Source organism: Sabethes cyaneus, chromosome 2 (genome assembly GCF_943734655.1).
Source record: "Sabethes cyaneus chromosome 2, idSabCyanKW18_F2, whole genome shotgun sequence".
Lineage (NCBI taxonomy): Eukaryota > Metazoa > Arthropoda > Insecta > Diptera > Culicidae > Sabethes > Sabethes cyaneus.
Window position 1 is genome coordinate 59,943,087 of NC_071354.1, and position 14,225 is coordinate 59,957,311.

General features: G+C 38.2%; 1 protein-coding gene across 1 annotated transcript; it reads left to right on the plus strand.

Annotated features, from left to right (window-relative positions):
• The first annotated feature begins 5,254 nt into the window (after positions 1 to 5,254).
• Positions 5,255 to 7,236, plus strand: LOC128735477 (serine protease snake-like). Its single transcript, XM_053829959.1, has 6 exons — positions 5,255 to 5,320; positions 5,540 to 5,643; positions 5,713 to 6,127; positions 6,188 to 6,371; positions 6,639 to 6,988; positions 7,045 to 7,236. The coding sequence occupies exons 1-6, from the start codon at positions 5,255 to 5,257 to the stop codon at positions 7,234 to 7,236; spliced, it is 1,311 nt and encodes a 436-aa protein (XP_053685934.1).
• The last annotated feature ends 6,989 nt before the right edge of the window (positions 7,237 to 14,225 follow it).

The window sequence follows — 14,225 nt, forward strand, 5'->3', positions numbered from 1 at the left end:
ATAATTTTCGTCAATTTTTATTAACCTTCGGTTACTCACGCTGTTGTATTTTGTACAACACGTGTAGGTTTTCCAACGCCATATTGCTATAAGATTACAAATCGTTGTTTAACTAACGTATATTGTTCAATAAACTTATTCTGAGCAAAATATCATAATTATTCAATGCATTAATAATTTAAATTGTTGGGAAAATAGATCAGCATAAACCGACATCACAGAATCGAAGCAGAATCAGCATGCGAGGTGTACCGCAATTGACCCCAACTGGAATTTTCTCTCGTTTCTTCATACGGAAAAATGGTGTCTGTATGCAGCAAAACTAGCCAATGTAAAATGTTTAAAATGTATCCGTCTGCTGGTAGTCGAGTAATTCGTAGTCAAAATTAAGGTATTTTTTATAATCAAAGTTCTACAGTTCCTAAACAAGCAAACATAGAAGTATACTATATTCAGCAAAGTTGTGTATTTTTATCATTTGTACAACTTTGTAATACAAGCAGAAGTCATACAACAATTACAAAAAGAGCAAAAATATAAAAACTGAGTTTACAAATTCATATACAATAAATAAGATTTTTCTATCTTAGCTGCAGAGATGGAAGGTTACTGTCCCTAGCAAAATTTCTTGTAATAATATGCTCTATAACTTTGCAGAACACATCAATGTGTTATATTGACACTGAAGAAAAATAATTTTTTTTATTTCACTTTTAGGGGGATTAATCAAAATTTAGATTCCACCAGACGATAGAGCTTTTAATTTCAAGAAACTCTTCTAAAGGTTGGATAAACCTAAAACCAAGTTTTCCCAGTCAAAACTCTAGTACGCACGTTTTCTTTGGTTTGAGGCTATTGTGCGCGCGAGTAACTGTGTTACAAAAGTAGGCGCGAGTGTTCGAGGGTTAATATCTTTTGACCGGTACAACCAATTCTTATGAAATTTTGCATATATATTCGTAGTGTCAAAACCTCTCGTTTGATATTAAAATAATTCAAATTAGGTAAATTATCTTGGTTAAAATCATTATAAATTATTGTTAATTTTGGTGTGATGTATACGGTTGCTGATAACTTTCAAATTAAACATCCAATCAAAAAATCATTCAATAGTGATCTATTAGGATATATTATCTTTCAAATGAGACTAATAGCGCATAAATCGGTTTGGCCATCTCTGAGAAACAGGCGATAATTATTACCTTGTCAAAATAGATTTTTCAAGCATAACTTTTAAACTACTTGTTTGTTTTCAATTAAAAAATCCTGAATAATTTAGCTTTAATAAGGGCTTTCATTTGATGCTAAGATCGTTGTAATCGGTCGTGTAGTTCTGGAGAAACCCGTGTCATGTATTTTTCACATTTTTGTCTATAACTTTTAAACGAAACGTCGTGTCACGAAACAACTCAATAGTGATCTACTAGACAATAATACCTTTCAAACAAAAGTAATAGCGAACGATTCGGTTCTGCCATCTCCGAGAAACAGGCGATAGAAAAAATCATTACATACATACACACACACACACACACACACACACACACACAGACATTGCTCAAATCGTCGAACCCTATCGATTGGTATATGTGACTTGGCCCTCCGAGCCTCGGATCCATTTCGTGTTTTTCGACCAATTTTTAAACCTTTGTTATAGTATAACAAAGGTAAAAACAAATCAATAGTGATCTATTAGGTTATGTTACCTGTCAAATGAGACTAATAGCGTCTAAATCGCTTTAGTCATTTCTAAGAAACAGGCGATAATTATTACCTTGTCAAAACAGGTTTTTTAAGCATAACTTTTAAACTAATTGTTTGTTTTCAATAAAATTTATCCGAAAAATTTAGTGTTAACAAGAGCTTTCATTCGATATCAAGATCGTTGAAATCGGTCATTTGGGTACGGAGAAAATCGTGTCACGTAATTTTTACTTTTTTACTTATAACTTTTAAACGAAATGTCGGACCTCGAAACAATTCAATAGTGATATACTAGGCACTAATACCTTTCAAACAAAAGTAATAGCGAACAAATCGGTTCAGCCATCTCCGAGAAACAGGCGATAGAAAAGTTGCGCTCCGCACATACATACACACACACACACACACACACACACACACACACACACACACACACACACACACACACACACACACACACACACACACACACACACACACACACACACACACATACACACACACACACACACACACACACACACACACACACACACACACACACACACACACACACACACACACACACACACACACACACACACACACACACACACACACACACACACACACACACACACACACACACACACACACACACACACACACACACACACAGACAGATATTGCTCAGTTCGTCGAACCCTGTCGATTGGTATATGTTGCTCGGCCCTCCGGGCCTCGGATCAATTTCGTGTTTTTCGACCAATTCCTAAACCTTTGTTATAGTATAACAAAGGTAAAACGTGGAACAAACACGCCGTTGCTCTGCAAAATGATGTTTTCCCAAGTAACAATATGGGTTTTATTACACTCTTATGATGGCATTCAAGGCCAAAAATAGTCTTAAAGACCACCGTAAGAGTACAATAAAACTCACATTGTTACTTGGGTTGCTTAAGCGGTGCATTCTGCACCACTTTACCCTACTTTGATTTAATTTGCTATCGCCGAATTCGTAGCAGGTAGCCCACATACCAGCTCATTAGTTTCAGAAAAAGGATCTAAGAAGATTCTGGATTCGTACTTGCGCTAATTGGACCAAGTGTCGGATGTGGATGTGGTGGAAACTCCACCGGATTGGACTCTGCGAATTTTCGTATTTTCCAATTCGTTGCATTTTATGATTGATTGATGCGATTTTTTTTAATTCGCTTAAAATAAATGAGCAATTTGCATTTAAAACCTGCATCTTTCTCCACTTTTGGATTTTGATTTTATATACTTCTCTTTAAGTGCGACGATGTTCTACATCAAATACGTTTTTCGCATCAGTAGGATGTCGAAAGTCGTATTTGTCTCCGGCTGATGTTATTCACTTGCAAACATCTATGCAAAAGTTTCATTTAAATTCATCACAAATGCACAATATTAAAAATCATACCTAAAGCACATGTTTTCCGGCTAGGGTTTACACAAAAGTTTCATTTAATTCTATGCAAAATAATTTCACATTAAGGCGTAAATATTAATCGATCGTGGGTGTGATCGAGCACGATACTTTCGATCCAACCTATATGGGGATCTATTTTGCTCCCCACTAAATCTTCACCACATCCTGTGCTTAGATTCGATACCACACCGTAGAGATACGGTAAAAAACGGTTAGTCCATATTCCATCTAAAAATTTATCGCCATTTTATCATAATAATATTGCATAACTTGCGGTTTTTTCACCTGGCAAACCGATGGAATGAGCGTTATTATTTTTTTTTGTTAGATTATAGTCACTTTTACCAGCTTGGGTCATTCGTGACTTCTGCGGGGTTGGGATTTGAACCCGGGTCCTCGGCGTGAGAGGCGTGAATGCTAACCACTACGCCGGGACTGACCCCTGAGCGTTATTTTATTGCTTGAACAGAGCAGTTTTCCTGTACAAATAAAATGCAAATTTCCTCATAACTCTAGAACTAATTAAGCAAATGGCACAAAATTTGGCATGTGAAGGTTTTTGGAGGCAAGAATTTTCTTCTATGGTGAATTAGGACCCCATCCCACTTTAGGAGGGGGGACTCCTATATAAATGAAATACACATTTCCTCATAACTCAAAAACTAATCAATCAAATGGAACCAAATTTCGCATCAGAAGGTTCTTAGAGGCAAGAATTTTTTATATGATGAATTAGGATCCCTTCACTTTTTAGGAGGGGGGTTTCTTGAATGATGACAAATGAAATACAAATTTCTTCATAACTCTAGAACTGATCAAGCAAACGGAACCAAATTTGGCATGTGAGGAATTTTATAGGATGTAGCATTTTTTTAAAGGGGGGGGGGGGGATAAGGACTCTCATACAAGCAAAACAGAAATTTTTGCGTAACTCAAAAACTAATCGAACTCGAGAAATTTTAGACTCTTCCATAAAACATAACAGACAATAACAAGACCACCAAAAACTGTCTGCGGCCCCTCGCAGAAATCACCTCGGTCTAGGTTTATTTGTTTTCGTAGGTCTACTCACCTTTTATTTTCCTTCAGTTGGGTCCGAAGGAGCGACAATGAGTAAGGGGCGGATCACCTTGAGAATCGAAATGGTACTTTCCACGAAAAGGTTTTCCATCAAATGATACATTCCGCGTAAGGTTTTTTGCGAAATGTTATTCGGCGAAATGTTATTCGGCGAAATGTTATACAATCACGGCGAATATTTAAATGCTATCCACTTTATTTTAGGGGGCATTGTTTTCTACTTTACAGTGAGGAAAAATTGAAAATTTGTAAATTAAACTACCCATGCTTTCATAGTGACGTAACTGCCAAAATGAGTTATTGAGCTCTTTAAAAATCTACTAAACTCACATTCACGATTTATGTACAACACATTTTAATTTGCGGCATTACGAAGTTTGTCGGGTCAACTATTAATTTATAATAGTCAAATAAGACATTATAACAGTGAAAGACCGCTTATAAGTAGTAACACAAGACGCTCGGTAATTTCTTTATTGATGGATGTGTTTTTTTCTGTGAATTAAAAACTTAAATATTGAACAACCTTGATAGTATGACTTTGAAACTTACCAATCTTACAACGGTATAAACAGTTCTCGGCCGGTACATAGTGGATCACAATGATTTTATGCTCCGAAAAATAGTTAGTAACGTACACTTTTTTTAACCCAAGTGTAACCATGCGATAATTCGATTGTACCTCAATCTAGCCTACTTAGTAATGAGCTTAATGGTTGAATTCTTTTGGCAACATATCAGCAAAGTGACTGTGCTGGTCGAGGTCAGTTTCAAGGATAACAAGTGATATCAGCGTCGGCAGCAATGGCACTAAGACCTGTTTGTTGTCTATCTGACGCTAGTTGGTGCCTATTTGAGTTGGTGAATACGCACATAAGCCGCTCGAGATGAGCCGTCTGAACACTGTGCGACTAAACCAGTTGTGTAGTTCTCTCAAAGCGTTCTGATGGTTTAAAGCAGAGCCTCAGACCCGGAACATGAAAATATCCGTTCTGTATTGGGTACTCGTTGAAGTTAGTTTAAGATGGCAAATTAGACATGTACAAGCCCAATATTTTACTTATACACCACCTATCGATTATTATCATCGGAAATCATTGTCAGGTAAATCACAACATTTACAAAATTACGTTTGAAACTAAAAATTCAAAACCTGTCACAGATTGTCCCAGCCGCTTCTATGCTAATCTTGATCGATACAATCTCTATTTTATACTCGCTGGTGAACGTGCTTCTCGCGGGGAGTTCCAACACATGGTAACCATCAATTAATTTTGTAAGTATTTGTTTTATACTAGATTGATTGAGATTGATCTGTTCCAGGCAGCTATAGGGTGGACAACAGCAGAAGGTGTGCAATATTTATGCGGTGGAACACTGATAACATCAAACTTCGTATTAACAGCAGCACACTGCACTGCAGGAGGGTAAGGCAATCAGAATTAAATTTCATGGTTCAAAACAACATACTGCCTATTGTTGACATTCTCTTGCAGAAAAGAACCGGACACTGTTCGCCTTGGGGACATCGATCTCAGCAGCAGGGCGGATAATGAATTTGCACAGCAGATCAAAATTCGAAGGTTCAAGCAACATCCACGGTATAGACCAAGTAAAAAGTATTTCGATATTGCTTTGATTGAGCTGGAAAGACCGGCCAAAAGTTCGGAAGCCGTCTGTCATGCCTGTTTATGGTTGGAAAAGGATGTTCCACCGGAAATTTTGAGTGCCGTTGGTTTTGGCGCGTTGGGATTTGCTGCAAAGTTAAGCTCAACATTACAAAAAGCGAAGTTGACTACTGTTAATAATTCAGAATGCATGCATCGCTTATTTTTAGACACGCGGTCGCTACCGAAAGGCCTTTTGAAGGAACAGTTTTGTGCTGGTAGTGAGACTATGGACACTTGTGAGGTACCGAATATGTATAATTTTATATTAGGTCTCGAAAATTTGACTACAAACTATTCACAGGGAGACTCTGGTGGACCGATTCAAACTGTAAGGGTTGACGTGGACGGTTCACAAATCCCATTAATAGTCGGGGTTGGATCATTTGGATCGCCATGCTCGGAAGGATCCACTGGAGTGTACACTCGTGTGGCCTCCTACCGACAGTGGATAGAAAACGAAACCAATACGAGTTTTAGTTATACGGGTAAATAATTGTAAAGCATCATATTTTATGGAAAAACTAACGCTCAAAACAACATTGCAGTCTGTGTAAGAAATTCAAACTGTTCTAACAGGAAAAAAACGTGGATTGGTATAGAAGATCGTGTATATCCTATCTTCAGGGTGACTCTCCGTTGGCTTGGAAAAGAATATTCTCAATACCATTGCGGAGCTACCCTGATCGATTACCGATTCGCCATTACGTCTGCTTCATGCGTAAGTGCACAATCCTCTTCCCCCGGCTTCATAGAGTCCCCTATAAGTGACGAAACGGTACGCGTTGAAGATGTTTATATTCATCCAGGATACAAAAACGGAAATAAACCGGAAAATGATGTTGCCTTAGTGAAGTTATCTATGTATTTGATTGCCCAAAAGAACCTACTTCCGGCCTGTCTATGGAGGGGTCATGTTGAAGAGGCGTTCAATGAAATATATTATTCAGTCTATACTAGCGATATTTCTCCGGGTGATCGTGGCCAGCAATTATTCATTAAAGGCAAAATGACTGACAATGGACGATGCACTGATCCTCTACATCAGCAGCACAATCTTCTTTGTTCAAGCAATAAAATTTCGCTTATTCCGACGGTTTGCACGGTGAGAGAAACGTATGCTTTTTTTACAAGATCAATAAAACCACATTAAATTTTCAGATGGATTACGGAGGACCAATTTCGAATCGTGAAAACATCCGCTTTCTGCCGTATCTCTACGGCGTGGTATCGAACCTTAGTACAGGATGTGGTGATGATCTGATTGGGACCAGAATATATCCTCACATAAACTGGATCGAAAGTATTGTGCTCGATCACACCCGCGATCGATTAATATTTAGTAAACGTTAGTGTTTATAATTTTCACTTACATGTAGGATAAACGTTTTTCGTTCACCCATTATGCTCATATAACAACTAGATTCTGTAGTTATCTATTTGTACAAAGCGAAAGAAAAACGTTTTACCTTTGTTATACTATAACAAAGGTTTAAAAATTGGTTGAAAAACACGAAGTTGATCCAAGGCCCGGAGGGCCGAGGCACATATACCAATCGATAAGGTTCGACGAATTGAGCAATGTCTGTGTGTGTGTGTGTGTGTGTGTGTGTGTGTGTGTGTGTGTGTGTGTGTGTGTGTGTGTGTGTGTGTGTGTGTGTGTGTGTGTGTGTGTGTGTGTGTGTGTGTGTGTGTGTGTGTGTGTGTGTGTGTGTGTGTGTGTGTGTGTGTGTGTGTGTGTGTGTGTGTGTGTGTGTGTGTGTGTGTGTGTGTGTGTGTGTGTGTGTGTGTGTGTGTGTGTGTGTGTGTGTGTGTGTGTGTGTGTGTGTGTGTGTGTGTGTGTGTGTGTGTGTGTGTGTGTGTGTGTGTGTGTGTGTGTGTGTGTGTGTGTGTGTGTGTGTGTGTGTGTGTGTGTGTGTGTGTGTGTGTGTGTGTGTGTGTGTGTGTGTGTGTGTGTGTGTGTGTGTGTGTGTGTGTGTGTGTGTGTGTGTGTGTGTGTGTGTATGTGTGTATGTGACGCTTGACTTTAGTCGTCTAGTCGTCTGTTTCTCGGAGATGGCTGGACCGACTCGTTTGCTATTACGCTTATTTGAAAGGTGTTATCACCTCACTATTGAATTGTTTTGCGGTCCGACATTTTGTTTAAAAGTTATAAGCAAAAATGTAAAACTTACGTGACATGATTTTCTCCGGAACCGCTCAACCGATTTCAACAATTTTAGTATCAAATTAAAGCTTTTGCTACTGCAAATTTGTTGGGAGAGTTTTATCGAAAACAATCAAGTAGTTCAAAAGTTATACTTAAAAATGTTCTTTTTCAAGGTGTCAATTAGTCGAACGTTTCTCAGAGATGGCCAAACCGATTTATGCGCTATTAGTCTCATTTGTTAGGTAATGTAGCCTCATAGATTACTATTGATTTGGTTATTGATTGGATGTTTAATTTGGAAGTTATGAGCAGTCGTGTGCAGCATAATAAAATTTACAATTATTTATAACGTTAACGTATAACGGTTAAAACCAGATAATTAAGCTGATTTCAATTATCTCAGTATCAAACGAGAGGGCCTAACGCTGTGAATATATGTGCTAAATCTTATTAGAATCGGCCTGATCAGTCAAAAGTTATTTGATAAAACATTGATGAAATTATTTAAGCAAACTGTACTGATATGAACCAAAAAGAAAAAAAAACGCGATCAAGTTCTCTAGCGTAAAAATGCTTAATTTTCCAGGTGGTGTGTCTTTGGAAAAGTTTATTAAAAAATATGGCGCAACTTTTTACTCTATTAGGGTAACCGTAAATCTATTTATTAGGGTGATATAAATTTTTGTTTTTTCAAATGCGTCCAAAAAAGTACAGTGTCTCCACAAAAATTATAGAACACAGTAAAATAAACAACTTTGCTGTACATAGTATCTATCTATCTCTTACAGGTTGCGAGTTGTGACGATTTTTTTTAAAATGCAGCGTAATCTGAAAAATTGAGATATCGAAAAGCGGGTACGTCACAATTTAGATAATTCATTTTTACACGTCAAAAAAAAATCAGCCAAATCGATCCTCTAGATACTGAGCTACACGCTTCGTCGCTGAATATGTATGGTTTCGAGGAGAGCGCGTTTAAACTATTGTACAGCACTGTACTTTCCTTCAAGTGATCCCACAGTTTTACTGTAAATTTTCAACGAGACCACGTACCGAAAAATACTTTGGGCTCAACATTTCTGAAGATAAAAGGCTTCTGAAAATGAAAAACAAACAAGTTTTTCGACTTTCCAGTGAGGGTCCCTCTTTAATATCAATCCTACCCAAGGACGTTGCACACGATTTTTTGATTGATTTGAAATATTCTACAAATTTATCAGTATATTACATACACACGCATATGTGTTGATGATAACTACCATTACTACCCATAAACGCATAACAGTCCCATGTGATTTTTCACTACTTTTAGCCTCAATCTTAGTCTTAGTCTTAATAGTCTCAGTAGTGAAAATATAACAATAAACATCTGCTTTTCGGAAATGCCTGAACCGACTTGATTGCAATAACTAACAAACTGAAAGTTTTGTGGCCTAGAAGAATTCTATTGAACAGAATTTGGATCGGATGTACGGTTCCGAAGATATGTCCGGCACAAGGTCCGGAATATATGAAACTTGAGCTTAGAAGCACCTTGAATCATAATGAACCCGTCATGCGACACGTCCAAGTATTCGAAATTGCATAACTATACCATTGGTAGTCGTATAAAATGTGCAAGACATCATCGGCTACCTCTGAACACGTCCGGCAATGTTCCGAATCGGGGATCAGTTTCTGAACTGAACTGAAATACAACATGTGACATCTTAAAGTACTCAAAATTGCAAAAGTAGTTCATTTGTCGTCATATAAAGTGTCCAGGATTACATTGGCCACAGCCGGACACGTCCTGGGAACACTCCGAATACATCCAGGAAAACGGCCAGTTTCTAACTTAAACCAAACACCAGAATGCGACCCCGCTATTTACTCAAAATAACAAATTACAAATAAAAGGAAAACATTTTTTGATTGCTTTGAAATATTATACAAATTTATCAATATATTACATAGACATGCATAGGTATTGATGATACCTACCATAGTGTTATCAAAAAGTTGAATTATGTATATGTTCCGGGCGTGTCGAATTCTATCTCAAATGACAAATGAGATGGTATAACAAAGGTTCTTTTCACCAATAGGTGGATTAAATCGGGTTTTTCCACTACAAAATGAGAGTTGATAATATCTCATTTCATTTTTCCCTGAAAAACATTTATCCTCTCTCAGTGAACCATGATAAATATAAATCGCAGGTGGAATTGGCGTGTAGCTCTAATGCAATACAATGAGGAAAATTCCAGTGAGGAAAGGACAAAGGTGGGTTTTAATAACGGAAATTCGTTTAACCGCATTTTAACTTTTATTGGTTCCAACAAGGATGTGAGTAATATTTTAACAGTTAACAATACTTAACATCTCGTTTGCTTTACGCTATTTCGAATTGTTTCGAAAATCCTGTCCGGAATCTAATCGACGAGCTTTTGCAGTATTGTGACATGAATGGATCTCCAGGATTCTTTAACCGTTATTTGTGCAACAGGGTACCCGGGTACCTTTTCAGTTTTAAAATAGTTATAACTCATTCAATTTAAAACATACGTTTTTGAAATTTTGCGACATCGTAAAACTCGTTGATCTTAAGTAATTGAGGTTTTTTTGGTGCATATCCATAAAGGGGATTAGCAATGAGAGGCCCTTGAATTTTTTTATTACGTAGGAGGGCGACAAGGGCACCCGGGTACCCATGATTTGCTATGTTCATAACTTTGGCTATCTTGAACCGATTTGGCTGAATCCAGTGGCATTTGATTCGTACATTTAGCTAGTTTTGATTAGATAAAGCATTTGGCCATCAAATGACATGTAGTTCCCGGGAATCGGTAATTCCGGAGCAACGTCCGGTAAAACGTGGGAAGCCGCTTGTTTTGAGATTATCAGCCTTCAGTAAAGCTATTAGTTTTGAACTTGACATTGTGGACCCTTTTTTCATCTTATTATATAAATTGGTGACTTTAGATCGCATTGGCCATTCCAGAATTGGGTCCCTGTAGGGTTACAGATGGCCAGTTGGGTGCCTAATCCAATATTAGAATTGGTTTAGCGGATCTTTTAGATGTTTTGAACGGATATGGCCAGTTTAGTACTGATTAATAATTTCGGAACAGGTTCCAAATGTATAACGGATGGTTCTACGTTTTAAACTGTTCTGATAATGCTAAGCATTGTCTTGAATCCTGCGGTATCATCTGTGACCCCGTAGAAACCATTTTCGAAATAACCAATCAAAATACATCGAAATGTAAATAATATCACCTTCCGAATTAATTCCAAGAACTTTGATACCCATATTGCTAGGTTTTACCTCCAATCCTAGACTGGCCACCCATGACCCCACAGGAACCTACTCCGGAACGACCAACCTGATTCATCTCATTATATGAAATAGTTCATTGTATGAATTTTTAGAGTTTATATATCCGCATGACTGATTTTCCTGCAATACAACCAGTTCTCTACCTCACAGCGGACACTCTGTCGGAATTCCGGATTTTCGGGCCCCGTATGTCTTTTAATGGCCAAATAGCCAAAGAATTCAAAACTAGATAAATTAACGAATCAAATGACACCTATTTCATCAAAATCGGTTTAAAATTATTGATGTTATAACAATATCAATTTTGGGTAGCCGGGTACCCTTGTCGCCCTGCTAAAGGTGTTATTTTTATCGCACACATAACGGTTAACTGCAGTTTCGAGCTCCCGTACTGTTCCAAACTGCCATCCATCTTGGTTAACAAACTGCACTAGAATACTCCAAAGGGTTTCAATTGGGTTTAACTCTGGAATACGTGGAATACGTGTAGGCCATTTCAAAACATTGATATCTCGCTCGTCAAACCATTGCAACGTTCTCTTACTAACGTGGTAGGCTGCGTTATCTTACTGGAAAATGAAATCTTCTGCCATAATATTCTCGGTAAAGGGAACCAAGACCTCTTGCAACAATTCTACGTACTTTTCGGACTCCATCGTGGTTGAAATCGTCACACCAGGTATTATTCAGTTACGCGAAATACAGCCCAAACCGCAAGCATTCCGCCATCAAAGTTTCTATTCAGTTTGACTTCTAGTTCCTTCCTCAAATCACTCCAGTAATAAGCCCAGTAGTCGGGGCAATCGAGATTGAATTTCTTCTCGACCGAAAAATTTACACTGCTCAATTTTTTTCCCACAACACAACATGTGCTTTTGGGCGAATTCCATCCTAGGTTGGATATGAGATGGAGCACGCTGTATGTCTGAAGGGTGCGATTATGCAACTTTGCTGTACATAAAATTTTCTTTCGCAACGTGTTAGTACAGGTCTTCACGATTCAGAATAAGCTATGCGTAAATTTTCTTAGTTTTCCGATAGTTGGCAGTTGGCTCCAATCGACTGTCGATTTGCTGTTATTTTTGCAGCAGTTAGGGTAGATGCTCCAGTAATGGAGGGATTATGTCGGGGGATAGTGTTTAAAGACAATTTGAACGCTCAATTTATCAGTTTCCAATTGAACTACATGATAATATGGTGCACCATAATGTTGGCTTTAAATACATACCAAACTTATACCATTCTGCTGGTTTATATATCTAAAATATTGCTTTTCCTGACATTAGTCTGTGCTCCCAAAGTAGTGGTAATGTTCCTATAATAGTGGAAAATTTGTCTATAATAGTGGAATTTTGTTTACCGCCCTTAGTAACGCTTGCAGTGAGCATGGAAGCAGGTGGATAACAGCGTAGGCTTGTTAAAATGTTATGGATTGTTACGAATTTCTTAAGCAAATGCACTTTATTGGTCTTCTCAAAAGGAATTTGTAATTGTTGCATCAACATCTTCACTTTTAACTGTGTATTTTAGATAAAACTGTTAACAAATATATATATTTAACAATAGAAAATTGAAATTATCTCGAAATCCGCCATAATTATGATATATTTCGCGTTTCCACCACTACTGGTACTACCACAACTACTGGAGCATCTACCCTATAAAAAGTCGGTCGTGAATTATAAGCTGAACAGCGGCGTAAATTTGTGTGTCTGAATGCTAAATGAATGAAAATTGAGGGAATAGGTATGTATTCATTGAATTACGGTGAAACCACTTAAAAAATTCGTTTTCCGCTTTTGATATACGAAGTTAAACAATGGCCCACAATACAGCAAAATTAACTTTTCCCAGTGTTATGGGTCAAACATATAGATCAACAGGGTTCGCTGCTTTTGACTAAAATTGTAATTTGTTTTCAGTAAAACGAAAAAACGTGCTAGGAAAATCAATATACAGAACTCGAAACGCTATAATACTAAATGTATTACATCACGATCTTGATCAAGCAAGACAAACCGAGAAAGTTCGGGAAGTTGCAAGGGATCACAGTCTATCGTACGGTACAGTTCTGCGTTATTTTCGGAAAACACGCAAAACTAATAAGCCAGGACCAAATACTTTTCTTTTTCCTGAACTTATTCACTTTACTTAGTTGGCGTCCTAAGATCTCCAATGCATTCGGGTGTGGGTCAATGCTCTCCAATTCCTCGGACACCGTGTACTCTCCGCCAGATCTCGCTCCACCTTGTCTAACCAACTTGCACGCTGCGCCCCTGGTCGTCTTGTTCCTACCGGATTTTTGGCAAACATCATCTTTGCAGGGTAGTTGTCCGGCATTCTTGCAACATGCCTTGTCCATCGTATCCGTTCAGCCTTAACCGCCTTTTGTATACTTGGTTCGCCATAGAGACCATCACTTTGACGAAGCCCTCTGTGCGATTCGAATGAACTTGACAACCCACTCGAAATCCGAACACAGCCCTGAGTACCATCCATCGCAGATTGAATCTCGTCAGCGAATCTAATCTCAACTCACTCAGACAGTTGCTAAGTACATTATAAGATACAACAACATCCCTAAATCGCGAGTACTATCACACACACCCACATTCACCTACACACACAGACACACATTCACCCACATATACTCACATCCACCCCCTCACACACACACACACACACACACACACACACACACACACACACACACACACACACACACACACACACACACACACACACACACACACACACACACACACACACACACACACACACACACACACACACACACACACACACACACACACACACACACACACACACACACACACACACACACACACACACACACACACACACACACAC